The sequence below is a fragment of the Odontesthes bonariensis genome, chromosome 9 (assembly GCF_027942865.1).
Source record: "Odontesthes bonariensis isolate fOdoBon6 chromosome 9, fOdoBon6.hap1, whole genome shotgun sequence".
Lineage (NCBI taxonomy): Eukaryota > Metazoa > Chordata > Actinopteri > Atheriniformes > Atherinopsidae > Odontesthes > Odontesthes bonariensis.
The window spans coordinates 9,713,536-9,740,904 of NC_134514.1; the positions used below are offsets into that span (position 1 = coordinate 9,713,536).

The 27,369-nt window shown below is 41.7% G+C and overlaps 2 protein-coding genes across 6 annotated transcripts in view; one reads left to right on the plus strand and one right to left on the minus strand.

Moving 5' to 3' along the window:
- Window positions 1-2,072: 2,072 nt before the first annotated feature.
- Window positions 2,073-11,647, plus strand: LOC142388124 (stomatin-like). 2 transcript variants are annotated; one of them, XM_075473044.1, is made up of 8 exons: window positions 2,073-2,649; window positions 2,784-2,870; window positions 4,578-4,681; window positions 5,382-5,454; window positions 5,545-5,627; window positions 5,746-5,949; window positions 10,236-10,370; window positions 10,449-11,647. In XM_075473044.1, exons 2-8 carry the CDS (start codon window positions 2,795-2,797, stop codon window positions 10,638-10,640), a joined length of 867 nt encoding a protein of 288 aa, XP_075329159.1. In that variant the 5' UTR covers window positions 2,073-2,649; window positions 2,784-2,794; the 3' UTR covers window positions 10,641-11,647. The 2 variants fall into 2 exon arrangements, with proteins under 2 accessions (XP_075329159.1, XP_075329158.1); XM_075473043.1 differs by having other exon boundaries at window positions 2,073-2,870.
- The window catches only part of mtus2b (microtubule associated tumor suppressor candidate 2b), a 29,127-nt gene continuing 12,614 nt past the window's right edge, over window positions 10,857-27,369 (minus strand). The window contains exons 5-15 of one of the 4 annotated variants that reach the window (XM_075473039.1): window positions 25,978-26,115; window positions 23,767-23,865; window positions 22,453-22,649; window positions 17,291-17,357; window positions 16,669-16,883; window positions 14,624-14,729; window positions 14,475-14,548; window positions 14,287-14,385; window positions 14,087-14,206; window positions 13,431-13,528; window positions 10,857-13,215 (exon numbers count right to left, since the gene is read on the minus strand). In XM_075473039.1, the coding sequence (XP_075329154.1) occupies window positions 13,008-13,215; window positions 13,431-13,528; window positions 14,087-14,206; window positions 14,287-14,385; window positions 14,475-14,548; window positions 14,624-14,729; window positions 16,669-16,883; window positions 17,291-17,357; window positions 22,453-22,649; window positions 23,767-23,865; window positions 25,978-26,115 (1,421 nt within the window). In that variant the 3' untranslated portion in view covers window positions 10,857-13,007. Of the gene's footprint in view, window positions 13,216-13,430; window positions 13,532-14,086; window positions 14,207-14,286; window positions 14,386-14,474; window positions 14,549-14,623; window positions 14,730-16,668; window positions 16,884-17,290; window positions 17,358-19,591; window positions 19,793-22,452; window positions 22,650-23,766; window positions 23,866-25,977; window positions 26,116-27,369 lie in introns of those variants that run through there. The other 3 variants (XM_075473038.1, XM_075473041.1, XM_075473042.1) reach the window with 3 other exon arrangements.

The following is a 27,369-nucleotide window of genomic DNA, read 5'->3' on the forward strand; positions in this document are numbered from 1 at the left end:
CAAATAGTTAAAATACTTTTAAATTAGGTAGTGTTTTGATCAATTTTGCAGTTAGGCTCGATTTGGTCTGTTACGCTTACCTTCATTCCTCTAGTCTAATATATCCGCCCTGGTTGGGAGCTGCCTGCAGACTTTGGCAGCCTCACCCACAGAAAGTCGCAGCTTTACGCACCGACCAGGCACCATCTCAGCCGGGGAAAGCAATAAACAACCGCGCTTCACGCGTTTGCTCCATCTGACCTAAAGTGTGAATTTATCATCATTCTGCTGGACGCGGATTAAGAATCAAAACGGTGATATGTGGCGCTGTGTGCCGCCATGTCCGCCTCGCTGACCGCTCCTTCTCTGCGCCAAAGCGCTTTGGACAGATATAGACCAATAAAGGAATGTATGGCGACAGAAAAGCCCAGAAGGTCAACTGAAGAGCGGATAGCTATCTCACAGCAGCAGGCCAGAGTGTCATGTTACTGTTTCTGTAATAGGATTTTTAGTCTCATAGAACAACCCGTTTTGTATTCATTTTTCGGGTTCAGTAGGCCTACATTATATGAAGCTGTTGCGAGCAAATATGAGAGATTTAAAGATTATTTTTTACCAACAGGCTTCAGTCAATTCTTCCAAATTAAAGTTTGCCTCACGACTGCGTTAACGTTTTTATTATTTTGCCAGGAAGTAAGAAATATAGATTATTGAAACATGTTCAAATATAAGCAGAATTACAAGACATTAGTCAATATTTGGTCTGAGCACCTTTAATCTAACACAGCCTGAACCCTCTCAGACAGCTTTCTGTCCTTTCTTTAAGGAGTCTTCAGGAATAGTTCTCCAGGCTTCTTGAAGGACATCCCAAAGCTCTTCTTTGGATGTGGGCTGCCTTTTGTTCCGTTCTCTGCCAACATGATCCCACACTGCTTCAGTAATGTTGAGCTCCGGGCTCTGGGGAGGATTCATCCCTCCATCAGACCTGCTGCCACTGATTTTCAGCCCACTTCTTGTGTCCTTTGGCACAGCTCAGCCTTTACTCCCTTTTTTCTCCTCAATTCAATTAAATTATATTTACATAGCCCCAAATCATTATCAAATCTGGATAATGCCAATTAAGAAAAAAGTTTACCTAGCTCAGAAAACCTAGAAATTACCACCAATCCCCATCCTGATGTATGATTGTGAGCATTTTAGATCAGCTGGAAGCTTTTCAGAGACTTTTTGGGACAATAGTAAAGTTTTTTAGAGGTCCAGTTTTGAAGTAAAGGCTGAAGGTTCCTCGAAGAGCACGATGTGTGACCTGTTTCCATCCTCAGATGAGTCATCTGCTGTGGTTGACTGTGAGGTGATGAATCACATGATAATGTGGATACAAAGGTTATTAAATAAAGACTGCTTCTGGTCTAATATTCATCCTACAACCTCTGAGAAAAAGATGTGGTACACATTTTCTATTTTTGTGTGACTTCAGTGTCAGTAAACGTCTCATTAAGTTATTTTGACTAGTTAAAGTAGCAGTTTAGGTAATGACTGAATAAAACTGAATTGTTCGTGTTAAAGTATGACTTGAAAGCAGTTGGAGTTTCAGCTCTATTGTAACAAAGCAGCAGCGGCAGTCCTCCATCTGCCTGTTGGGAAGGCAAAATTCAAATATAACCTTGAATCGTGTTAGAAATCTGAGTTAAACTTATCAAAACTGTAAAGATACCAACAATGGCAGTGTGGATGCATATTGGTACTCGTTTCTGGAGGCCTGTGTAGCCTTTTGGCTCTCTCTTACCCCACAGGATTGACTGCTCTGTAGTCTGGACTGACTCCTACCATGACTCGCACCTTCCCTGCCAATGGAGCCCTCTTCCTTGCTTACTAGTTGAGCTGCAAGTTTATAATGAACACAGTTGGTGCCCAATGTGGAGGGTCTTTATTCCTTGAGCAGCTGCTTGAAACACTGGCAGATAATAAACGTTCAGTTTAACCTGCCAACTAAAAAAATCAGATTCTTTCTGCTCACCAGCTACACTCAAACCAACTGTTTATCTAAAGAAACATTACATTTTATTATTTTTATTTTGTTTTTTAAAAAATATTGGCAGTTTAAATGGAAATGATTCATTATTATATTGCAAATGATTAAAGTGAAGCACCAGGGAACAGTGCACTCCTGTAGCAGGAAAGAGACAACACACAGTGCTCAGTTTCAACCCATTCATCATGTTAATTATGTTATTATGTTGGGCACTGAGATGGGAAAAAACATTAAGTGAATGAAATGATAATGAATAGATTGTGAATCCTGCATTTGAATCCTCAAAACTTGTATTGTGACTAACAAGGACGTGGATTGGCACAAATATCATGCTGTAAGAACATTGTGACTTTACACAATACATTTACAATAAGTCTGTGGGGAAACTTGCCTTTTTTATGTTAAGGAGAGACATAACAATGATTGCTCTGTCTCCCCAGTCTGTCTCATGTTTCAAGACTTGGATACCCACGATTATTTATTTATAACTTGCAGCCAGCAGGTGATAGGCTTCTCCTGGACTTGCATACAAGGAGGTAAAGGGAAGCCACAAGGGCTGATCTTTAAGCCTTGAACTACAAGAACCATACAGAAGCTGCCTATACTGTGGTTTCATGTTACCCGTCTGCACCAGCCTGGTGAGTCCAACAGTCATGTTTGTGTGTGCATGTGTGTCTCAGGCTCACGGAAAGCAGCACGGAGGGAGTGGACAGACCACACCCCGCAGAGCCAAGAGAGAGGTAAACAAATGCTGCTCTGCTCCATCTCACAGACAACTCACCAATGATCTCAACAACATCCAGCACAGCAGAGATGGTTACACAAGGTAAACTTCAAATCAGCGAGGATAATGTGGAAGGTAAATACTTTTTTTAATATTTGAGTTATATTTGAGTTAGTGAGTAATGTGGCTAAAACTGCAGATTTTAAGCATCTTTACCTGTTCTGTCAGAAAACAGTCCCACCTTCACACAGCTGCGTTCTTTAAACATTTATGTGTGTTCATCACATATTTAATTTTAAATTTAGTGTAAAAGTATCAAAACGGTAAGAATGGAAACACAGTGTAAGTGTTAAAAATGTTGTCTAAAGATGCTAAACATAAATTAGAAATCCATATGTGCAGTACATTGTTGGGAACGTAACCTTAGAAACACACTTTTTTTTCCATCATTAACAACATCTTACACTCATCCTTTTTTTATTATTATTGTTTGGGCTTTTTATGCCTTTATTAGATAGGACAGTGTAGAGAGACAGGAAACAGGGGGCAGAGAGAGGGGGAACAACACGCAGCAAAGGGCTGTCTGATGCGGGACTCAAACCAGGGCCAGCTGCAGCGAGGACTATAGCCTGTAGTACATGTACCCACTACACCACAGACCGCCCCCTTATTCACTCATCCTTATCTTCTGCTCTCCACTAACTGGCTATCATATTTCCCTCCCTCAACATTCAGTTTATAAATCCAATTCAGACCCTAAATTGGAAAAATACTGAACATTACTGCTTTGACAGCGCTTCAAAAATTTGTTTTAAACCAGCGTCTTCCCTTCACAGTGAATGTATGTATGTATCACTGAACATTTACGCCATCAACCGCAAATTCAACCTTTTATTCTATTCTGTCATTTTGGCATTTTCAAGAAACATATTAAACAGAACATGCTGTGTTTTCTGCAGTGTTCATTTAAAATGAGTCCACACTACAGAGAGTTATTCTGCCTCACAGAGTTCAGAATGGGTCTGAACACCTTTGTGTCTTTTCTTCTTTTACTTGTCGACATCACCTGGGATCATATTTACATAATACGGAGTGGCTGGTTCGGTACCCCTCAAACACAATGAGCGGCTGCCTCACATGGCATCATTTTTGACCAATCAGAGTGGACAGGACCTTTTGGGAAGAGTACAGAAAAATACCACAAGTTTATAAAATGATGAAGTGGTAAAGGATTATTACATGGACTGGTATTCCAGCAGTATTTCCTTTTGTTAGCTTTACAGCATTGTAAATCAAACAGGTGGTGGACTATAGCGCATACAAAACAAGCTGCAAGATGGAAAGACGGGTTCTTGAAAAGTGGGTCAGACATTTTGCACATAGATCGATTTTCTGGGAAAAAAGATAAATAAATAAGAAAATTCAAAGCTGCTCTGTCAACTGACCAAAAAAACGATCCCTGCAACCCTCCCTGTTTGCCCAGCAACACATACAGGCTGAAAGTGACGGGCGGGGAAGTAATTTACGGTAGATAAAGCAATAGCTCCACACTACACAGGTGAATTTGAGTTCACATGACTTCCCTCAGAGATTAATTACATAATTAGTGACAACAGAGATGTGCAAATCCAACACAGTTCTTGCCTGACAGCAGGCATCTTTTGTTACCTTGGTAGAAGGTTCTGTCCCACTGGGTCATATTACTGTTTAATCAGTTGTTAACAAGCTGACAACAACAGCTCTATCTCTGTCTTTGAATGCCACTGCTCATGAGTGTATGAGTGAACAAATGTCCCATGAAAATACACACGGAAAATACCAAAGCATTTTCTCTCACCACAGATAAAAGTTCAGGGAGACTGGGGTGCTTTGGTTGGCTGCTGGTGATCCTGTCGCTCATCTTTGTAGCAGCGACTTTCCCAGTCACACTGTTCATGTGTGTCAAGGTAAATAATGTTCTCGCTCTTATTAAAGGGATAGTTCGCCTCTTTTGACATGAAGCTGTATGACATCCCATATTAGCAATATCATTTATGAACATTTTCTTACCCCCTGCTGCGTCCTGTGAGCCGAGTTCCGGCCTCGTTTTGGCGTTGACGAAAGTAGTCTGGCTAGTTTGCTAGGGTCCCGAAAATAAAGAGTTTTGCTTCTCAAAACAATATGCGTTCAAAAGAGTAATACATTTGCAGCACAAAATCGTCCCCCCCAGAAAAAGTCAGACCTCACAATCGCTTGGCGCTATTTTTGCCTCCCTTCATATCAATGCGTACAGCCACCTAGCGATAGCCGTGCCTGTTACGGTGTTTGCTGCTCGGAAGCAGGGGACTGCTCGGTCTGCACAGTTTACACAGCACGTAGTGATATGAAGGAAGAGAGAAATAGCGCCAAGCGATTGTGAGGTCTGACTGTTTCTGGATGAACAATTTTGTGATGCAAATCATAAATGATATTGCTAATATGGGATGTCATACAGCTTCATGTCAAAAGAGGCGAACTATCCGTTTAACGTGTGATCGCGTTCCTCTTCTGAAATCTGATGGTGATTGCATTTAGTTGACTGATGCGGCTCCATAGGGTACTGTAACATTTTCCCTTTACACTGATTTAATGCTGGTCTCTGTGGGGTTTGCCGTCTCTAATGTCCAGATAGTGCAGGAGTATGAGCGAGCGGTCATCTTCAGACTGGGTCGGATTGCAGACAGGAAACCCAAAGGGCCAGGTTTGTGATTCAACAGATGCGATCTTACTCTGAAGCTGGCTGAAAAGTCTGCTCAGAGATTACGTTTTACAATGTTTTTATCTCTTCCAGGACTTTTTTTTGTTTTGCCCTGCACTGATAACTTTGTGAAAGTCGATCTGAGGACTGTTTCCTTTGATATCCCTCCACAAGAAGTGAGTTTTTCTGTCCTCATTACAATTGTTCTCCTTCTACATCAAATGTTAGCCATCTATCTGTAGCTTTTGTCATCTTCTGATTAATCAAGGACTCGTCTTTTCTTTACTTTTGTAGATTCTGACCAAAGACTCAGTGACAGTGTCTGTGGATGGTGTGGTGTACTTCCGCATAAACTGCCCCATTTCATCTGTGTCCAATGTCTCCAACGCACATTCATCTACACGACTGCTCGCGCAAACCACTCTGAGGAATGTCCTCGGCACCAAAAACCTTGCAGAACTTCTCTCTGACAGAGAGGGCATTTCTCTCAGTATGCAGGTAGGATGAAACAGCACCGTGAGACAAATGAATAGAAAGAGAAGGTTGTAGATGGGAAGTGAGCCCAGCAGTTCAAACTCCTGCTCAGTTTGTGTGGTTGACAAAACTACATTTTTAATTTAAACGACACTAGGTGTGCCTTCATTTTGTGGCACTTAGCCTTCATAATGGTTGTACTGTAGGTGTTTAAAAAACTCCATATTTTGAATAACCCACACTCAGTGGGGTTACATGGCACTGTAAAAATCAGATTAAGGGTTTTTAAATTCATGTGTACACCTTAATCTGACAAGAAATTGTATCGGATCGAATTACTGGCGATCGGATTAAGACGCCGAGATAACTCGGTTGAAAGTCACACTAAACGTGCTTGTAGGCGGTGAAGCACGTGGTGAATTAGACTTTGCGTTCTGTGCATGCTCGAGATTTTTTCCCGGGGTTGTGAACCGGAGGTCAAAGGAGACGATATTACTGTTGTTGCCGCCATCAGAAAGAAACAAACAGCACAATGGAGAATGCTCACGATAACGATTTACTTCCATAATTGTCACATGAAATGACTTCTCCGCATTTAACCCAGGTTGGCAGCTGTTGAACACACACATGCACAGGGTCACACACTCATGGAGACGGATGCCATGTACACTGGAGCGGTGGGCAGCCATTCACAGCGCCGGGGAGCATGGGGGTACGATGCCTTGCCTTGCACCTCGGCCGTGAGGTGGACTGCCACCCCTCCAGCTGTCAGTTCACCAATCTGTGAGCAGTGAGAGTGGGAATCGAACCGCCAACCTTCAGGACGACCCACTCTCACCACTGAGCCACGGCCGCAGAGGCATAAATAAGCATAAATATGTCCAGTAAAAGGTCATATTAAACCCTCAACAATATCAAAGATACCTGATTTGTCCTTGGAAGAATAACTTTGGAAGAGAATTACCTTTTGATTGTTTTACCGCGTAAAACCGTTTCTTATTTTGATAACAACCCAAACGAGTGCGTAATTTAGTTTTTTTTATCATTGATTCTATTTAAACACATAAATCAATGCAATGATGATTTGTGAAGGAACATTTCTTCTTATCTGAATGACACATTAATGCTGTTAACAGCTGAGAGAACAATGCACTGATGCTTTCAGGCAGTTGTTCAGGATGAAAAGATACAGATGAACAAAAGTTATATGAATTTGAATCATATTTTATTGATGATATAATATGATGTATGGAGAAGGTTTTATATTCATTAGAAGTTGACAACCTGTTGACGAGTCTTGTGTGCGAGTTTTAAACGCTGCTGTGTCTTTCTCTCTCGATGGTCTTCTCTTTGTACTGGTGGCGGTGTTTTGGCGTCATGTACTTCTTTAATTTCCTCCACGCTGAAGGCACCTCTGGTCTTTCTTCTGAGGGGTCGCTTTGGTCCACGAGTTGTTCTGGAACTGCTGTGTCTTCTGTGGGATGTAAGGCTGCTGATGGTTCACAGTCCTCTGGATGTTGAGAGGCTGGTTCCATTTCAAGGACGATGACGAGTCTTTCTTGGATTTGGTTTTCAGAGGAAACATTTCCTTTGGGCGGCTCTGAGACATCTTTTGACTGTTGGACTAATTCCACTTTGACTTGACTCGCCAGTTCTGGCACCGTGTCCGATCCAGCCTGATGAGCCAAGTCTAATGGAACCACTTCCTGTGTGTCTGCAGAGGCCGTTTCTGTTTCTGTTTCTTCTTCCACGGGTTCGGAGATCTTTGGTTCCTGGACATCGATCGGTGATGGAATGTCCTCCGTGTCTTGTTGTTCCTGGATGATTTCAGGCTCGTTGTTCTTCACGATGGTTTCTGGTGTCTTCTTGTTCTTGCGCCGAGGCTTCTGTGGTGTAACTTTCTCCTTTGGTTAGTCAGGGATCTTTTGTGGTTCTGTTTCGGTGACTTCCTCCACTTCTAGATTCAATACTTCTTGTGAAGCCGACTCTTCTACAATTGGGATCTTTGTTGGAACAATGATCTGATCTAAATGGAGTTGTGGGATGATGTACAGCTCTCTTTGTTCTTCTGGCTTGTTGATGACAGATTGAATAACAGCCTTCATGAGATCTGCCACCTTCTCTTGAGTCTTTGTTGCCTCCTCCTGTGATGTTAGTTTGGAGGCCAGATTAATGTTGGCGGCAGTCTGTTCTTTCAGTTGTTCTTTCAGGTTTTCGACCTCCTTCAGAACTGCCTGGCATTCAGTTTCTGCTACTGCTGGTTTTAAAGGTTCACTCAGTTCTGCAATAACTTGGTTGCACTGTTTGAGCTCCTGCTCGCACTTCTGGCGGAGAGGGCGCTCTCTGCTGCCACTCTTCTGTCTGTTTCTTTCAGAAAGAAGTTTTTCTTCTGCAGCTTTGTCTTTAGAAGATCCATCCGATGGCAGAGATAGTTTATCTTGTCATGCTTCTGCTGGTAAGAGTTGTGGAATTTCTCCGATCCGTAATCTTGGTCGGCAGCAGAGGCGTTAGATGGAATCCCATTGGTTTGTGAAACTGGTAACTTCCACTTGACGCGACGAACTATGGATTCCTGGTGATGATCCTGCAGGAGCTGGACCTCCTCGACGTGAGGAGGCACAGCTGGAGCACGGACCTGGGATGCTTCTTCCACTTCGTCCTTTGATGCTTGAGGAGACAGGGAATCCTCGGGGACCTGGGATGGTTGTTTTTCCAACAGGTTGGCGGGTTCCTCAAAACTTTCGTCACCGCCAAAAGTAATGGTACAGTTGTAGAAACCCTCGGGCAAATCGTCGTCTACCATGTTACACCACTGAAGTGGAGGAGATGATTTCTTGGTTTGACTCATTTTGCTTGTCTTTAAGTACTTAAAAATCAAAATGACTTTTTAAGATAATAAGTAAGCGTTGTTTCTAAGTGCTTGTCAAAATTACTATTTAAGGTAGTAATTAAGTGTTTTGTTAGGCGATGTGAAAACGGTTTGCTGTGACTTTCAAAGGTGCTTGAAAAACTCGACGTGTCTCTTCAGATAAACTCCTGACGAACTGTGAAAAAGCAGCGAAAATGTCTGGACAATATGAATTTTTGTGATGTCAAACAAGATCAAACGTCTTTTTTTTTCACACCTCGCATTTGATCGAACTCCTCCTACATATTTAATGCTAAAAGCTTAAAACTTGGCCAGGTTACTCTTAAGACATGGGGGAAAAAATTCATCGAAAAACTTTTCCAAACTCTGAACGGTGTGGGCGTGGCCAGGCGGTGAAAATCATGTGATGGCGTTTGTGATTTGAAAGCCTTATCATCATCGTAAGGTCATGAAACTTGGCACACACGTCCACCCTGATGACCTCATACGTATGTAAAGGGTATCGTGTGTGGGCGGATCAAAATGGCTCAGTGGTGCCCCCTACAAATTTTCAAAAACTCCTCCACATTGGGGTTATTATGTGCTCGTACGTACGCAGAAGGTATTGTGCGTGTGGGCAGAGCTGCGCGACTACGATGTCCAGCGCGTGCCCCAACATGCGCACATCTCGGTCACGCATACAGCTGCTTGCAGCTTTCTATTTTATTTTATTATTGTAAAAGTCTGATGCTTACAGGCTTTTATTTTGTAAAAGTCTGTTGCTGTCTGCTGCGGAACAGGAAAAGAAAGGAATCGGCGGATCCACCAAACATGGAGAAGGGTACGGAACTTTTACTTTTTCCATTTTCATTTTAAAGTTCTTCCAAACGGCGGAGTCGACAGAACCAAAGTCATCTGTAAACACTGCCAAGTTGAATTATCTTCTCAGCGTAGTAGTTCCAGTCTAAAATATCACTTAAAGGCAAAACACACAACTGATAGCAGCAAGTCATTCAAGGAAACAGACAGTGGAGCGAGGCTTCTACATAAAACTACATAAAGATGCTGATGTTAAAAGTGTGTTTGCACAACAAATGTTATGGCACTTTCATTCATATGGCAGCACATTTAAAATAAAACTAAATGCTAAAAGCTATACACTACTTTTGAATTCATTTTTGGATTTTGCGTACGAATGCGATTAATCGTGATTAATCAGGGCAATCATGTGATTAATTAGATTAAAATTTTTAATCGTTGCCCAGCCCTAATCATATTACCCTTGCTCAAATAAGGAGCATAACCCAACTATAGCTATCGTCGAATTAATCTCATCATGTAGACCCACTGACTGCCATCAGGGGCCAACAAGGCTCCAAAACGAGCTTTCAAGTATCCCTTATTACAATCTGAAAATGGCCGTGTGAAACCTGAGTATTTATTGTTTCATGTTACCCTGCAGGAATCCCTGGACGAGGCCACTGATCCATGGGGTATCAAGGTGGAGCGAGTGGAGATCAAGGATGTGAAGCTGCCTCAACAGCTGCAGAGAGCCATGGCGGCAGAGGCAGAGGCCAGCCGGGAGGCCAGGGCTAAGGTGAGCGCAGCAGCTGAACAACGCATTGTCTTTTTGTCAGAGGGGAACATTTGGGGAAATTATGACTCTGTGTTTCAGATCATCGCAGCAGAGGGAGAGATGAAGGCCTCCAGGGCTCTGAAAGAAGCCTCTCTGGTGATTGCTGAGTCACCTTCGGCTCTCCAGCTGCGATACCTGCAGACTCTGAACAGCATCGCAGCAGAGAAGAACTCCACCATCATCTTCCCTCTGCCCATAGACATGATGCAGGGTTTCATGCAGAGGAAGTAATGAATTTCAATTAGTGCGTCTCATAATATAAATTAGCTAAGATTTGCACTGCTGTTCGTGTTATATTGTTGTTGTAACTTTTGGAGGGCTTCAGTAGCGTCACTTTAATATATCCTCTACGAGGCCTACTGTGTTATAGTACTGAATTAAATCTAATCTTTTTACAGAGAAAAATAAGCTTTATGCCATAGTTATATATATTTAAACATCAATACACACCAAATCTGACATTTATGCGCTTATTATGCTTATTGTGATTTAATACTTGAATACAAAGTGCAACATATACAGTACAGCCATCAACTCTCATCATCGACCACGATATTTTTAACCAGATAAGCTACAGTTTAACTTCTGGAGGAGGACACGTGAATAATTCAACAGAATGTACAAAAAGTTCAACAAAAATAATGCACAAGCTTATGTGAGGTCATGCTTTCATATAAACGCATCCAGAAGATGAATGTCTGAACTGCTAAATACAATCTTTTCAACTTAAGACATGTAAACGATCAACAGAAGTCATGACATCCGTGCGATGGACCAACCCTCTCTGACTCTGGATGCAAACTGTGAACTAAAGCTTGCTCTAGTGTTGAACAGACATCCGGTAAACGTGTACAACATCGTGTCCACGGGACACAGAGGCGATCAGTGCAATCGGAGTACCTGATGGAGAGGAAGGCCATTCCCCCTTCCTCTCAGAATCCAGAAAATCCCTCTTGATAAACGTAATCAACTCATTGTCCAAACAGTAAAATGCAGTGACAATAAAATTCCAATTTGGCGGATTTGAACATCTTTGCTCTGAGGAACTAATGCATACGTATGCAATATGTGTTAAAACACTGTTTCACTTTACTTTTACACATTGCACTAACCTCTTTAAAGTATGTCCACTTGCTGCTGACATCCAAATGAATGTCTCATGAAACAGACCTTTGACATGATTGGTTACTGTATGTAAACATGGAACAAAAAGGCCAATAAACACAAAATGAAAGTCATGGCAGTTGCTTCCCTTCGTTGACTCACAATGCTTCTCAAGTCCTGAGATTTATCTTTACAATGTGAAATGAGGTAACATTGTAATCAGATTTTCATGCCTGTTTTGATCAAATAACTCGGTAAATGCTGAAAAAAGTCAACGTCGAGGTACGCTTATGGAGATGAAAGCCATGTCATACATGTGGTGAAAAATAAATAAGTATTCAGCAACACAGAAAAGAGCAACAGTTCGACAAAGTGCTTTGAAATCAAAAGGGAACAATTACTTATATATAAGTATATTAAAACACAATAAATCTGATGTGAATTACACATTGTCAGCAGCATTTATGGCTGATTCTGCAGCAATGAACCCCAAACATATAGCCAATACAGCATATAATGAAGCACTGCGCTTAATGATCCCTCTTTGGTGGTTTTGTGAGACATGATCATACTTTCTTAAGCCGACTGAAGGCGAGAGGCTCAAACTATTTCTTTGTTTCATTTCAGTAAATCCAGCTAATTTTTTTTTTTTACTAGAAATAAGGTTGAACTTCTTTTGCCTTTCTACTCTTAATCATCACGCAGTAAATAAAGTTAAAATACATTGTCACTGGAAGACAAACCATGCTTGAAAAAGAGCGATACCTGTACAGATTTGACTAATTTAAGTAGGTAATATAGTTGGACTGTGTTGGCAGTTCAGTGGGTTCATGAGTTTTTTGTTATGGTCACACATTTCAGCTCAATGCTGAAAGTAGGATGGATGACAGAGGTTAGATGACTTGGCATTCATTCATAGACTCCTGATATAGGAAATATTTCAGCGAGAAAAGAAGAGAAGAATCCTCACTTTGAGAACGATTAACTGTAGGTAGTTTTGTGATTCTACTCGAAGTATTACCTGTGCCCTGGCAGACGTTGCTGGTGGGAGAGAATGAACGGTAGAAGGCGCTTCTTGTGTTTGTTGTATCACTTCTAATGTTTTCTACGTCTTGTTCATCCATCATCCTGAGCGCTGGATGGGAAGATGGAGATGTAGATGGAGGCGAAATATGGAAATGAGGCACTATGACGTTGAGGCAGCTCGCTGAAATCTACAACGAGCTGCGGAGCATCTGTTCTGTGGGGCATTCATGTGGAATAGAAAAAGGCTGAGATACTTCCTCTCGTGTAATCGGGTGTGATCATCAATACAATTCAATAGGTCAGAGATTAAAATCCTGTGGTTCGACTTTGGAAGTGCATCACATAAAAGATTTCCCAACAAACAAACTTGTAATTGAAAGGAGCAAATCGTCAAAGACTGAGAAAAAGAGAGGGGCTTCTGAGACTGATCAAAGAAACCATTTGATACGAGAGCTTCTATTGAGGGTGTCATTGATGGTAGGAGTGTGGGCGGGCAGGGGAGCATGGTCCAGAGGGGGGTCGATGGATGGGGGAGGAACTGGGGGTCATCTGAGGACTCAGCTCGCCTGTCTGGAGACGCCACAGCAGTTCTTCATTGGTGCGACTCAGCCGCTTCTTCTCATTGCTCTCCTTCTCAACATTTACCTGCAGGTTGGCGTTTTCTTCAGACAAATGCCTGAAGACGAAAAGGAGACCAAAAAAGGTCACAAAAGGGGAGCTTAAACCAACTTTGACTGTTCTCAAATAATGCTCGGCTGAATTATTGGAATTTGGAACTTTATCTTAACCAAGACTCATTTATTTCACATTTTTTTAGTGGAATTGCCCCTTTAATCTGCTTTCAGAGCAGCAGACTGCATCATATTCATCAGCTGTTGCACTTAAACTGACCTGGAAACAGCAAGATTCTTGTCTATTCTCTCTTTCAAGTCTTCGTTCTGCTGCTGTAACACCTGCAGTCTTTCCTCCAGGTACACATTCTTTTCAGCCTGCTCAAAAACACAGGTGAGAGGGTGCACAACATTAAATTCTTCAAATGGGGAATGACAATCAAGAGCAAGAAAAACGGGACAAAATGCTTAAAAACAGCAGGAGGTGTTTCAGTTCAGCTTTAAATCTGTCTCAGGTCTTACTCATTTCCAAGCTGAAGTGGTGAAAAACTGACCACTGATACTGAAAACACAAGCTTTATACAATTTAATGCATGTGAAAACCAAGGTGATTGTCTCAATTTAATCATTTTCGAAGCAGATGTTTTGTTTCAACTTTCAGTTTAAGAAAGATGACAAAAATGCCTCTTGAAGTCTTTGCTAAAGCAAAGAAAAAAGAAAAACATGATGTGAAATCAGCACGTTTTGAGGGTTTTATTTTTGCCAGTAGAGATAATCTAAGTACCGTAATATAAATATTGCATCACCCAGATTTATGCTGTCATCCCCCTTCCATGTTGGGTGTCAGTGGACATTTTAACAGTGTGAACAACATTTACTAAAAACAAGTGCCAGATTTCATTTGAGGCAAATCTGAAGAAGAAACTTAAAACCTACTATTTTCTCCAGTTCACAAATCTTCAGCTCCTGTTGATGGATTTGTTGATTTTTCATCTCCAGAACTTCTTTCAGGCTCTTCAGGTCCTCTTCAATGTGTTTATATGGAGCCAAAGCATCCTAAAAGAAAGAAAATGAAAAATGCTGCAGTCTTCTCGTGCCACCGTCAGCAGCGGCGTTCTGTATCATAAGGGACTTACCACTATCTGCTCATCGGTGCTCTTGCGAAGAGCTTCTTCAAATCGCTTCGCTCGGTCTCTGAGGCTACGATTCTGAAACGTCAGTGTGTCCACTTGATCCTGATGACCAGACGGACATTAAGTTAACTGCTACCACTGCCTACACACTGAGCCAAAGTGTACATCTTTAAGGAGTTAAACTGATTAACCTGTAGTGAAAGTCTGATCTTTTGAAACTCTTCTTCCAGAGACTTCTTCTGCTGTTCATGGGCCATCTTGAGATCTAACAACAGATGGCATATAGTTATCTCCTTCACTTGCAGGAGGGTGGACAACGTGTTTTAAACCTGCCGCTTACTCTTTACAGTCCTGGCTTGCTCCTCCTGCTGAGTGGCCAGTGTGTCGTTGTGAGCTGTTTCCATCTCCATCAAAGACGCCTCGTGGTCGTCGGTCATTTCCTCAAGCTGCAGCAAAGATTTAGACATTTGACAATGACACACCAGGGAGTTACAAAGGAACATGCAGCATAATTAGGGACCGAGCAGTGAAACTGCAAGGAGCCTATTGTATCTGTAAGGTTTCTTATTATTCCGTCTTATTCTTTGCAAAAGGTACTGGAAAACTCTTGAAATTTTGCAAGCACCACCTGCCAGTCGACGACATGAAAAAAATCTAAACTTTATATTTTTGGGAGTCGCTCATTGACTCTGTAGCGCCCCCTACGATGCTTAAAAAAGGTCCCCGCATTGGGGTTAGTTTCGCGTGGGATGACAAAATTCAGTACACTCATTCATCATGCCCAGAAGCACAAAAAAAAGTCTCCTGCCTCCATGGTCCCACGTCCACAGGAAGGCGGCCATTTTGGAAGGAAAGTGCGTTTTCGTGCCATTTTTGACCGATTCCGCGCCTTGCATATGATCGAACTCCTCCTACAGATTTAATGCTACAGACTTCAAACTTGGCCAGATTACTCTTAAAGGTAGGGTAGGAGATCCTGGATTTTGAGTTCAGCGAAGCTGCATTTTGAAAATACACCGGTAAAAAGTCCCAACCCTTTTCTTCACTTTCCCCCCGAAGGCACGCCTCTAGAGTACATGAACGCGCACGAGCACGAAGGTGCACGAGCGCTGTTCTGACAGCAAGCATCGATCGTTGCCGTATTTAGTATTTAGTATATGATAACTATACGTTTAATAATGCTAGGTGCTAGCCAAGCTGGCTCTAGTTTAGCTTCCTGCCAAGCTTCTGGACGCGTAATTCGTTCACGGAGCAGGGTACGCGCACAGGGGGGGGAGGAGGGGGAGGAGGGGGAGGAGGGGGAGGGAGGAGCAGATTGCAGTTTGATAGACGGCATCAGTATCCAATCATTGTGAACGGTCCGTTCACAATGATTGGATACTGTTTTTCCTAGATTGTACGTTCTAGAGGCCACTAAAACTTTTCATATTTGTGTCAAAACTTTTAATTAATTGGTTGCAATGGGGGTGTGAAGAGTACTTCAAGCAATATGTAAAAAAATGTTCCAGAAAAAGATCCCCTACCCCGCCTTTAAGACATGGGGGGAAAAAATCATTGGGCAACTTTTTCAAAACTTAAAGGGCGTGGGCGTGGCGACGCCTCAAAGTTTGATGACTCGCCATCACTCGACATAAAAACACAAAAAAAAATTGCTTATAACTCCCACATACATTATCCAATCTGTACCAAACTTCATACGGTGAATGCTGGACCCAGCCTGAACGCGTACATATTATCATAGTGACATCCACCTATAGCGCCACCTGCTGGTGGTTGGAAACGTCTTTTTTTTCCCACACCTCGCATTTGATCGAACTCCTCCTACAAATTTAATGCTTCAAGCTTCAAACTTGGCCAGGTTACTATTAAGTCATGGGGGGGAAAAAATCATGGAGAAACTTTTCCAAACTCTGAACGGTGTGGGCGTGGCCAGGCGGTGAAAATCGTTTGATGGCGTTTGTGATTTGAAAGCCTTATCATCATCGCAAGGTCATGAAACTTGGCACACACGTCCACCCTGACGACCTCTAACGTATGTAAAGGGTATCGTGTGTGGGCGGATCAAAATGGCTCAGTGGCGCCCCCTAGAAATTTTCAAAATCCCCTCCGCATCGTATGTACGCAGAGGGTATCGTGCGTGTGGGCAGAGAGCTGCGCAACTACGGCGTCCAGCGCATGCCCCAACGTACGCACATCTCGGTCCCACATACAGCTGCTTGCAGCTTTCTAGTATCTTTTTTGCATTCTCTTGCATTAGAGCAATCTGCGTCCTTTTGTCTTTTAGGTGAACCCCAACACCTTCAGTGACATCAGATCCCTATTTCCTATCTGACACATGGGCAAACCTGGCCAGCTTGCATTCAGTCAGACCCAGACTGCACACACCTGCTCTTGCTGTTTGAACCGTAGCTCCTCCAGGTCAGCTCGTTGTTGGGCCTGCAGGCTCTCAGTCTCGCTCGTGTGTTGAGCTTTCAGGCGCTCCTCCAACGCTCCCAGCTCCTTCTGCTGCTCAGCCCGCAGTCCCTGCAGCTCTGCCTCGAAACGCCGCTCCAGGTCCTCCTTCTCCTGCTGCAGTTGCTCCCAGTGTGCGACACTGAAAGCTGACATACGGCGTATGTGTCCAGTTAACTTCACCACATTCAAGTTTAGATCATGCACCGACCACAAAATGAAAAATAATCTCAAAAAGACAAGTCAATTATTTATTTTTTGTATCTAATACTGTATTGTAAGAATCAAAATGTAAGAAAAAATTTAACATTGTAGTAAAAGAGTAATTTCAATCTTTTTATCATTACTGTAATTGTAAAGCAAACATTTTGAAATGAAACAGTGCCTGTAGAGCAGTCCTGGTGTATCTTAAGAGAGACTAAAGCCTGATCTCTATCAGCAGAGTGGCCTCCCAGGCTTTTCTACTTGTCTCTGCTCCAGTATTATGAGCTTTGAGTGACTTGTTGCATTACCTCCCCTGTGTGGCGGCATATCTATCAAACTGTTGCCCACTTACCCACTTCATCCCTGATTCTGGCGAGTTCCAGGGACAGTTCCCTCTCCTTCACAACTGCATTCTCACTCTGAAATACAAACATATACAGGACTGAACTCAGCTTAACAGTAAAAAAGCAAGTCAGTAGTCATGGGTCACCCAGTTTCTTCCCTTAGGACCCAATTCAGGAATTACTTCCAAGTCAATGTTCCCTTCCAAACTTTAGTAAGTGCATCACACGGTCAACCTAATGTTCAAAAAGCATAAATAAACTCTCCTCTCTCTGGAATAGCCATCGAGCTTTTCTTACTTTCACTTTTTCACCAGGATGTGTTAGCTAATTTAGCTTGATCTGTATGGTGTGAACAGGCTGAAATTTGACGACAAAACACTCGTTAGTTGTTAGAGGCTACATGATCTGGAGCACCAGTTGTTGTTTTTGCTTCTCTTTATTCAAATATGTGACAACTGGAAAGACAGAAAGTTGTTTAGCCCAGTGAGATGAGAAGTAGAACGTTTGCTAGCTAACTGTTGCTAAGTTCATCTAAGTTCATCTAAGTACTCAGAATTTCCAAACCTGAGACAAGATACAATAAAGTAATGACAGATTTCCTAAAGCTGGTTAACATTTGCTGATGCTATACCAAATTGGTAAAAAATAGTTACAATATTTTGTGTAAATATCTTTTCATTGTGTTTTTTCTGTAAAATTAAAATGGTATTTTTTTTACATCTGACTCTGAGAAGCCACACCTTCAGATCGAGACGAGTTGAAAGTTGTTTTATTTATACAGATGTTGCAGTTTAGCCCCATGATATAAAAAAAGATGCAGAGAAAGAAACAGCGACATGAGAAATGTTGTTTCACTGCATGTTTCATGTGGAATGTTGCAGTCAAACAATAAGGAGTATAAGAAAACAGACACTTCTTTTTATTATACTAGAATTAGAAAGAAAAATAAGAAACAACATGACCAAGACTATGATTGATTAATAAACACGGACTGGAGTTTTTACAGGAAGACGACTGCACCATGGCTGAATGTGAGGGTACATATCAGCATTCATAACAGCATCACAATGAAAACGTCTGGTATCCACTGAGTACTTCTCATTGTGCGACTCTCAAACAACATCTTTATGACAGAGGACGTCACACTTGACAGTTAATGCGATGCTTCGTTCCAATTCTACACAGAACGATGGTTGCACACACTGTTGCCTGGAGGTACGGCAGAGATCCCTGCACAGCGAGTGAAAGATGTATGACACACTCAGCAGAACGGCAGGACAGTAATGATGTCACCCTGAGAGGTTTTCCTTGGAACATACTGGAGTGACCTCAGGAGGAATGAAACATGGTCAGCGCCATTTCACACGCTGAAGCTCCACCTCTGCTTTTACTCCTCAATCTCAGGTCCTGCCCAGACACCACCCTAGTTAGACCTTCCAGGAAATTATGTGTCATGAATTCCAATTTTCCTTTATAAGGTTCTGCCCTCACAGTGGCTACTATTCATTTTTGGGAATGCGACTAATAACGGCTTTATCTTTCTTTATCTTTTACAACGTTGATTAAATACTTTCTTTATCATTTTACCTGTTGCCAAACAGTAAAAATGATTAGGATGAGCAGCTCTTTAATCATAAGTCACCACCAGGGAGTTTTCTGTTTAAGACAATTTATAGATCTAAAACTGATATCCACCTATTTCTACCTGACAACAAATCCTTTCACAACACTGCACATCATAAAATAAGCACAACTTTTTATATGGTAGAAGCAACGCTTATTCTAAAGGATACGCGGCAACAAATGATCAACGTCTCTGAAGTCCGCCGCCATGTGGTCAGTCAAGTTACAGTAAGAAACTGTAAAAAACTTCTCATGTGTGGCTGTTTGTCTGTTTATAAATAATATAACAAAAAAGTGAGAAAGAAAACGACGCATCATCATATGTAGAAGTTTTCTTTGACAGTCAGTACAGTGTAATCAGCTTAATTTAACCAGTGGACATAGAATAACCAAACGAATAACCAGAGACAGACGAAGAACACAACACAGCAGCATTTTATGTAACGTCCCCTACAAAATGATGGAGATGGACAGTGCGACAGACAGGCAAGCTTTGACTCAGCATAATCATACACAGCTCTGAACTCTATGCCAGCTCTGTCGCTAGGAAACAAGTGAACATAATGAGCATATAGAGACATACTAAGACCCCCCCCTCAAACATACACATGCGCACAACCACAAATGCATAAAGAAATCCTCTGTGCTGAAACAAGCCACCTGCCTGCAGAAGACACTGTTTTTACCGTTTGGTCCAGACAGCACAAAGGGAGGAAGGGAAGCCTACAGCAGCAGTGGCCCATACTAGGCTAGCAGATAGCAGCATCCCTTCGCCTGCTGTGGAGGCAGCAGTGGCAGGCGCAAGCAAGACGAAAGATACAGAAAGAGAGCTAGTGGAGGAGGGAGGAAAGCAGGGGAATGAGAGGGGAGGAGAGACGGTAAGTCCAAAGCCTCACCTCGCTTCCTGGTTTGTGGTCATCGTTTATCTCTGTTAGAACAAAGACGACCAGCCCGAGCCCAGCTCTGACTGCCCTCCCCTCAATCCCCCATCAACACGCCCCATATGAGATTTATACGCATGGCAAGGAGCAGTACACACACCCACACCCACACCCACACACACACACACACACACAGTCTTTGCATCTTTGAGAGGAAAAGAAGGTGTAGCAGGAGAAGATGGGGGAGGGAGATGATCAATGAGTGGCCAATTACTGCTCTGTTACTCAGCTTAGGGGAATACAGATCATGCAAATGTTAGCTTCATGGTTAATAGTTTATTTTTGCTTTCTCTTACTGAGGCAATTGCACCAAACTACAGCTCTGATTGTCAAGTTTCTTGCAAAAAATACAACTGGCCAATTTGCTCAATTAATATAGTTAATATCTTTTGATGTTCATGCAAAGGACTCATAGTCTTCAACCGTTCTTTAGTCAATATCATATATGCAACAAATGCTTTAAAGCATCATCAGCATTTGGTCAAACAGAGTCGTGATGCAAGTGTACAGGGAGAGGTTCATGGAAAGACCACATTGCATTTTTATCAGAGTACAATAACAATACAATATCGTTTGCAATAATAGGTATTTTACATGCTATGTTTTAACCAACAGGGCAGGATATTACAAAATACTTTTCAAAATTGCTTCTCATATCTTAAAATGACTTGTTTTTAAAAATCCAGTTTCTAAAGGGAAGTTTTATCACTTTATTGTTAATATTTGCAGATGTGTCTTGTCCACAAGAATTGTAAGGTTCCCCATCTCAAAGACATTTGAGGGTATTCTACCCATGTCTGACGATGTAGAAGCAGAGCCAGACCCAAGCAGGCAGCTCTAATCCCATTTATCATTTCCCACAGAACCCATGGGTGGAGCTGGGAAATGAATTAAATGCAAGCGGAGGACAAGGAAAGGACAAGAAACTACAGTTTAATCCAGGTTTGACGGGGAGAACACACCCAGTCAATTAAAAAAATATATATAAGCAGTAACATGTTTGATTAGGACAATTGCAGTGATAATTTATCAGAAAGGGAAGGGGTCTTTTTTTGTATGTTATTAAAGGCAAAGGCAGGATCTTCCCACAATCAAGAGATATTTGTTGTAAAATTAGAAATAAAATGCACTGAATTAAAATGGATGGAATTCTGACAGACTAGGCCCACAGGAGGAATGTAGGAAAACATTTCTTTATGAATAGACAGAAACTTACAAGCATCAGAGAGTGACACATTTTATCAGCCTTTTTCACATTTTCTTTCATTTTGTGAGCAGGCTTGGGGAAAAAAACGTCAGCCTGTTAAGTGAGAAGCCCCTTTTATGACAGATGTCGTTAAAAGACATATGAACAACTATGCATGCATGCTAGTTAACTATCTACCAATCAGTTCAACAGGCTAAATATGCTAAATATACTACTCACAGGTCACAGAAAGTCCCATAGGAACGTATTTTTAATACCATTAAGCACAAATAATGTAAAAACAAGGAATCAGGTTGTTAGGAAAATCATTACCTGCTTTGTCTTGCACATTAGGATGAAACATGATGAACTATGCGGCCATGGCAACCAGACAACAGACTTGGAGAGGTATTAATTGCATGTTTATGAATAAAGGCTTATGGTTTGTTTTTTGACCAAAACATGCTTAAGTGTATATGTGTATATTTGGTATATTATTTCTTTGAATACTTTTAAGTCTGTTGCCCTTTTTACTGGGTTTGGAGGGGATCTGCTGATGAGGAACAACTTTACAAGGACATCAGATTTCAAATTAGATTTAATTCAGATTAATTTACAAGAATCCAGGAGTGAATCTGATCACGTTTTAGAAAGAGACGCAGTGTGTAACCCTAACCCAGCCGCTGGTCTGACCGAATGAAAAGAAATGTCACAAAGTTCTATTAAAATGCATATATGCGCTCACAATTCCATGTGTAAAAACTCCAAATGCCATTTCCCTCAGATCAAACAAGAAACAACTCTGAAACTTGTCTCTATTTCCTACAAAGTTGTTTGCTGCTGTGGTCACACCTAATATATTCAAAAAGTCAAAGCAGGTTTGAAAGCATGTGATGAGCTTTGTGAACAAAGTGATGCTGACAACCAAAGGTTTTCCTTTGAGCAATATGGATGAAACATGTTCTGTAGCTGCATCCCTCCAACATTCCCTTTGTAGATTTCAAAATTCATTAAAGTAGGGCATAAAAATCAGAAAGTGGCTGATTTAAGACCTGTCTAGAACATAAAGTCTTGATATCTAGAAGCTGATTCTGATGAGATCGAACACAGGTGGAACGAGTGGAGTTTAAAACCTGAACAGGGACACTGAGGAAAACTACTGAAAGAGAGTGTGAAACTAAACTGAATAAAGACAAGAGAAGAGCAACAAGAAACGAATAGTAAAAAAAACATGACTAAACCAACAAGAAAAGAACAAAACGTAGATAAACCAAGACATGAAAAATAAAGACACAGGGGACTAAGAACCTGCAACAACATTGTTTTAGGATCCAGACTGAAAGAATTCGGGCTCTAACGTGGCTTTAGAAGTAAAGAAAAGAGTAACTGTCAGTACTGCTGAAGTCCCAGAGTTTCTTACCTTGAGACAAAAGTGCTGAGTAGTGATGCTGAAAACATCCAGACACAGGGAAGCCTTCTTCAACTGAGCCTGAAGGCTCTGAAGCTGCAGGGCCTGCTGCTCACACCGCTCCTGCAGCTGCTGGATCAGAGCCCGGTCCACCTCCTGAGCCCTTACGCTCCGACTAGCACCATGAAACGCTGCAGTCTGCCCACGAGCTACAGATACGAAGAGCAAGGAAACGAGCTAAACAACTCAAATGCCTTCAGTTAGACTGTCTATATCAAATGTTTTGAAGAGAAAGATCTGAGAACTACAAAACAAACAACAGAAATGTATATGAAGTTATATATATATATATATATATATATATATATATATATACATATATATACATATACATATATAATTTCCTCTTGGGATAAATAAAGCATTTTTTTAATAAACATACACAAGCAAAGGTTATCAAGCAAAATACCAAATATTCCCTGATTTTGGTTAATTAAATATCAAGATTTCCTCATCATTCCTATCATTTATTGCTGTAAACTGAATATCTTGCAGCTTGAAAGCACACCCAAACAAATGAACTCCTAATTGCCTGGAACTTCGGTGGTTTATTTACTGTCACAGAGATAAATGCTCCTTTAAACTAAAAATAAGCACCCTACTAATCAAATTCTCTAATAACAAGTTATTTCTAAGCTTAAACTACAAGATGGTTTAGCTAGCATAAAGTAGCAGTTTAACAAATGTTAGCTGCCAGTGTTTCATTTCTACAGTAGTAGAAACAGGCATCTGAGGTGATTTTGTTATCAGCCTAATGCACAGAGGAAGCTTTGTGTGCATTTATGATTGTTGTTGGGGTTTCCTTTATCCCCTGAGCAGGGAGCTTGCTGCTTTCCCAGCGTGAGCCTACTATGTGTGTGCAATATCACATTACACATCACCTGTACGGGAACTCTACATGCAGATGTTGTACTGTCTGTGAGGGGAAAACACAACCCGCTGGCTCATTGTGTCGTAATCTGAGCCAGCGGGATTGGTGCTGACGAGGCCATCCTTGCTTTAGGGCTACTTTCTCTTGTTGCTATGGCAACGTCAGGCTGTCGTGGGTAAAGTCTGGGAATGAAGTGTGGAGGGAGCACGAGAGGTGACAGAAAACGAGAGTTAAACCTTTCAAGCTACAGTAGCAGATGATGCTGCTGAACATCACACAACCACGGCCTTCTTTGGGAACAAAACAAGGACTCACTATGAGATACTTCGCCCTGCAGTGTGTGCATACAGCCCATCACCTGTTTACATGTCTGTGGTGTGATATGACAGACTCACCGGGGGACTGTGGCTTGGGTGAAACTACTGCAAATCTTTTAGGGGAAGATTTTGGTGACGCCGCAGTCTCTGTGTCCCTCTGCAACTCTCTCCTCGAGGCTGTGTAGTAAAGACGAATGTTAACCTGCTTTTAATGCACACATTTAAAATACAACTAATAAACAATAGCTTGTTTTGTTTTTCTTTCTTTCTTTTCTATTGCAAATATTGTTGGCTTAACTATTTCACTGCCTTTCAGGATAAAAAACATGTATGACTTCCATAAGTAACGATCAACAAGTCTCATATCGGTATCCTGTAAAGCACCGACCCTTAAGCAGTCCAAAGGAAAGAGGACTAGCGTTTCCACATCGGGGAGGACGCTGCAGCAACCACAACCCTTTGGAGTAACGTGATATCGACACCGACATACGTTCCGTCACAGGGCAACACTTTACTGAAACACCTTTGTCACTTGGTTTTGAACAATAACTACTTCTACTACTTGGTTGGGGTTTACAAAACGATCATGATTGGGTCTACAACACCCTAATTTTATTACCGTTACCCCAAGGACGCCATGTTGCCGGTTGCCTTGGTTACATGTAAACAAAACCGGATACAAAAGAACAATGTCGCTTTCTGATAAGCTTGAGAAAAATAACGTTGCTTTGTTAGGCTTAGAAATCAAACTATAGGGGTAGAGGCTGAAAACAGTAGTGGTTGCTTTTTTTTTTTTTTTTTTACAACGCAACCGTCATGGACGCCATTGTTACCCTTCACATGCAGTTGCTCTGGTGGCCACTAGAGGTCCGGCATTCGCCACATGAGCACGGTTTGGGGACTGCTCTCTGATCAATTTCTATTATATCTAGTGGATAAAACCTACCTTTCTGGAGCATTAAAGGCTGTCTATGTGTTACGTTAAAAAGAATATTAAGACTTTTGATGATTTTGCTGATCATATTGGTCCTTTTTGTACTTAGTTTATATTTAATTTAATTTAGATTATATTTTTACACACTGGATCTGAATACTTCCATTATTCAAACAGAATGGTAAAGATCATTAGTGTACTGCTGCTGATTGTATGTATGCATGTATGTATTAAGTTGTTAAGCGTATTAATGCTAATGTTAATTAAATGATCTGTGAAACAAAAACTAATCTTTTGGTTGGAAAGCACCTAAATTAGGACACAACAAGATAAGGTAGTTTAGTGATGTTCACTGTGTTAGGGTGACAGTCTGCTGGAGTTGCAACCCCATTTGTTCATGCAGATTCGGTTGCAGGGAGCTTGGCTGCCCATGGCTTCCAAAGAAATACACAGTGAGGCCACTGGATGGCGGTTATGCTCCACATTCACAGCTAAGACGCCAGCACGGGCATTTATGTGCATCTCCTTACAGATTTCCACAGGAACACAAAGGGAGTACACTATGTGCTACTGTACTGCTGTGATGCAATGCTGAACACTTACGACAAACACAAAGGGTTGAGATTGGTGTATTGATAATTTTTCTCTCTCCTTTTTAAAAAAAGTTCCTTTAACATCCAGTGAAACCACTACCTCAGTCTCTTTAACAATTTTGTTTTCCTGCTTTCTTATCAATACACAACATACAATATCGATTTCAATAAACAGAGATCAGTAATCAAAGCATTGGACGATTCTATGAACATCACAGCGCCCTGCTAGCTATTCTAGGTCACAGTTTGTGAAAAAAGGGATATTTGATCTTTTCAATAAAAAACCCATCTTATGGGAATATTTGCCCACAGGGTTCAGACATACTAAGTCTCTCACTACTATTAAACCTCTCCTTAAATGTTTTGTCCCTATAAAAGCCTCTGGTAATGTCTGGTAACACGCACTGCATCAATACATTCTTGTAAACGTCCATCTAACCTAACTCACCTTTCCGTAAAGCACATTGCAACATTGATAAGAAAACTGCTGTGCAAATAATATTTCATTGTTATTATCCATGTTTTCATTACATGGGTCAAATCTCCTCTGACAGGATACCAAACTATGAGGGGTTCGGCTTATCATTCACACTGACAGCAGTTCCTGTGCTAAACTGTCACCTGCTGCTCACACCCTCACCAGCACACATTCACACATCCAATTATGGGGATCACGTGATCACAAGAAGTGTAACCTTGAACTCTGATGTGAAAACACACATAGACACACATGCAAACCGGCTGTGTGATGCAGGGCTGTACCGAGTGGGGAGCAGGGCTGTGGCGGCAGACTGCGGCGCTGCAGGCTCGGGGCGTTGGGAGGCTGAGGCCGGCTCTGAGCATGGGAGGGTTCGCTGGTGGCTTTGTGTAGAGAAGCGTCATCGCTGCCGCAGCTGGGATCTGCAGGGGTGTGAGGAAAGAAAAATGTGGACGTGTGTGTAAACTGTAACATGTTGCTATTTACACATCTACGAGGCGCATCTCAGTTGCATCAACTACAATCACACAATTAAACCTGAGAAATGTTACACATCAAAACTTCACTATCACTGCATGTGGAGCACAGCTGCCCTGCAGCCCTAAACAGGAGCGAAGAGGAGACAATGCTGCATTTATCCCTGCTTTTCATTTTCACTTGTTAAATGAGAGCAAGACAGTAAACACAGCAAATCATCACCAGTCTATATCTCAGTGATGGACAGGGAAATGCTGTGTCAACATTTAAGACTAATCTTTGGTATCTTACACACCATAACAGTTTCCATTTTTTCATATTATAACACATTGTGACTGGCGCATGTCAGATCAGTGCAGTTGTTCTGCATTCATAGTGCTCTTAGTGGATAGACAGACTGTGTTCTTCTGCTGTATTTACATGGTGAAGTTATCACCTAACCTTGGGAGATTTTTAAAAACCTGCAGATATTCACAGAGACAAAGGAAAAACATTTAAATCATTCACAACGTGCTTATTGCACCACGTGCACAACCATTTTCTACAGCTTACCATGAAGAGATTCTCATAGTTTTCAGCTTTAGAACATTTCTTAAAGATAAACGACCTGTTTCTCACCATTTTGACACAGACACCTACACAGCAATTCTGTCAGCGTAGGTGAAAAGTCACAAACCAGGCAGCTCGGATTACTTATTCATGAAATATTCAGCTCCTCAATCAATGGTGGTGCTGACACATCCTGCATCTGTGCTGCAGGTAACGGAACTCTCCCAAAGGACAGACCTGTGCCTGCACACTAAAGCATCATAAGATGATGGTTCAAAGAGGCTGGAATCACACATGAAGCAGCAAACATCAGATTTCAAAGAGAGTATCGAATTCATTTTGATGTCACAGAGTCCAAGGCCCATGTGACACCTTCTGAGGGGCTTGCTGTGACCGCTTTCACTGCAGCAGTCCCACTTCACCTGGGAGAGTCAGCACATTGGGTTTTTTTTTGCTGAAAGAGAGACAGAGCCGAGAAACCGATTGGCTGATGGAGACAGGCTGACTCACGCTGCTAAATGCTTGTTTCTCGCCTGCGTGTACAATTAACATCCTCTGATAATCAGCAAGAAGCTGGGATCATGACTCTACTCTGCGGCTGACTTCTTCACAAGTAGTGGGAATAAAGATTAAGAGATCACTTACAACCA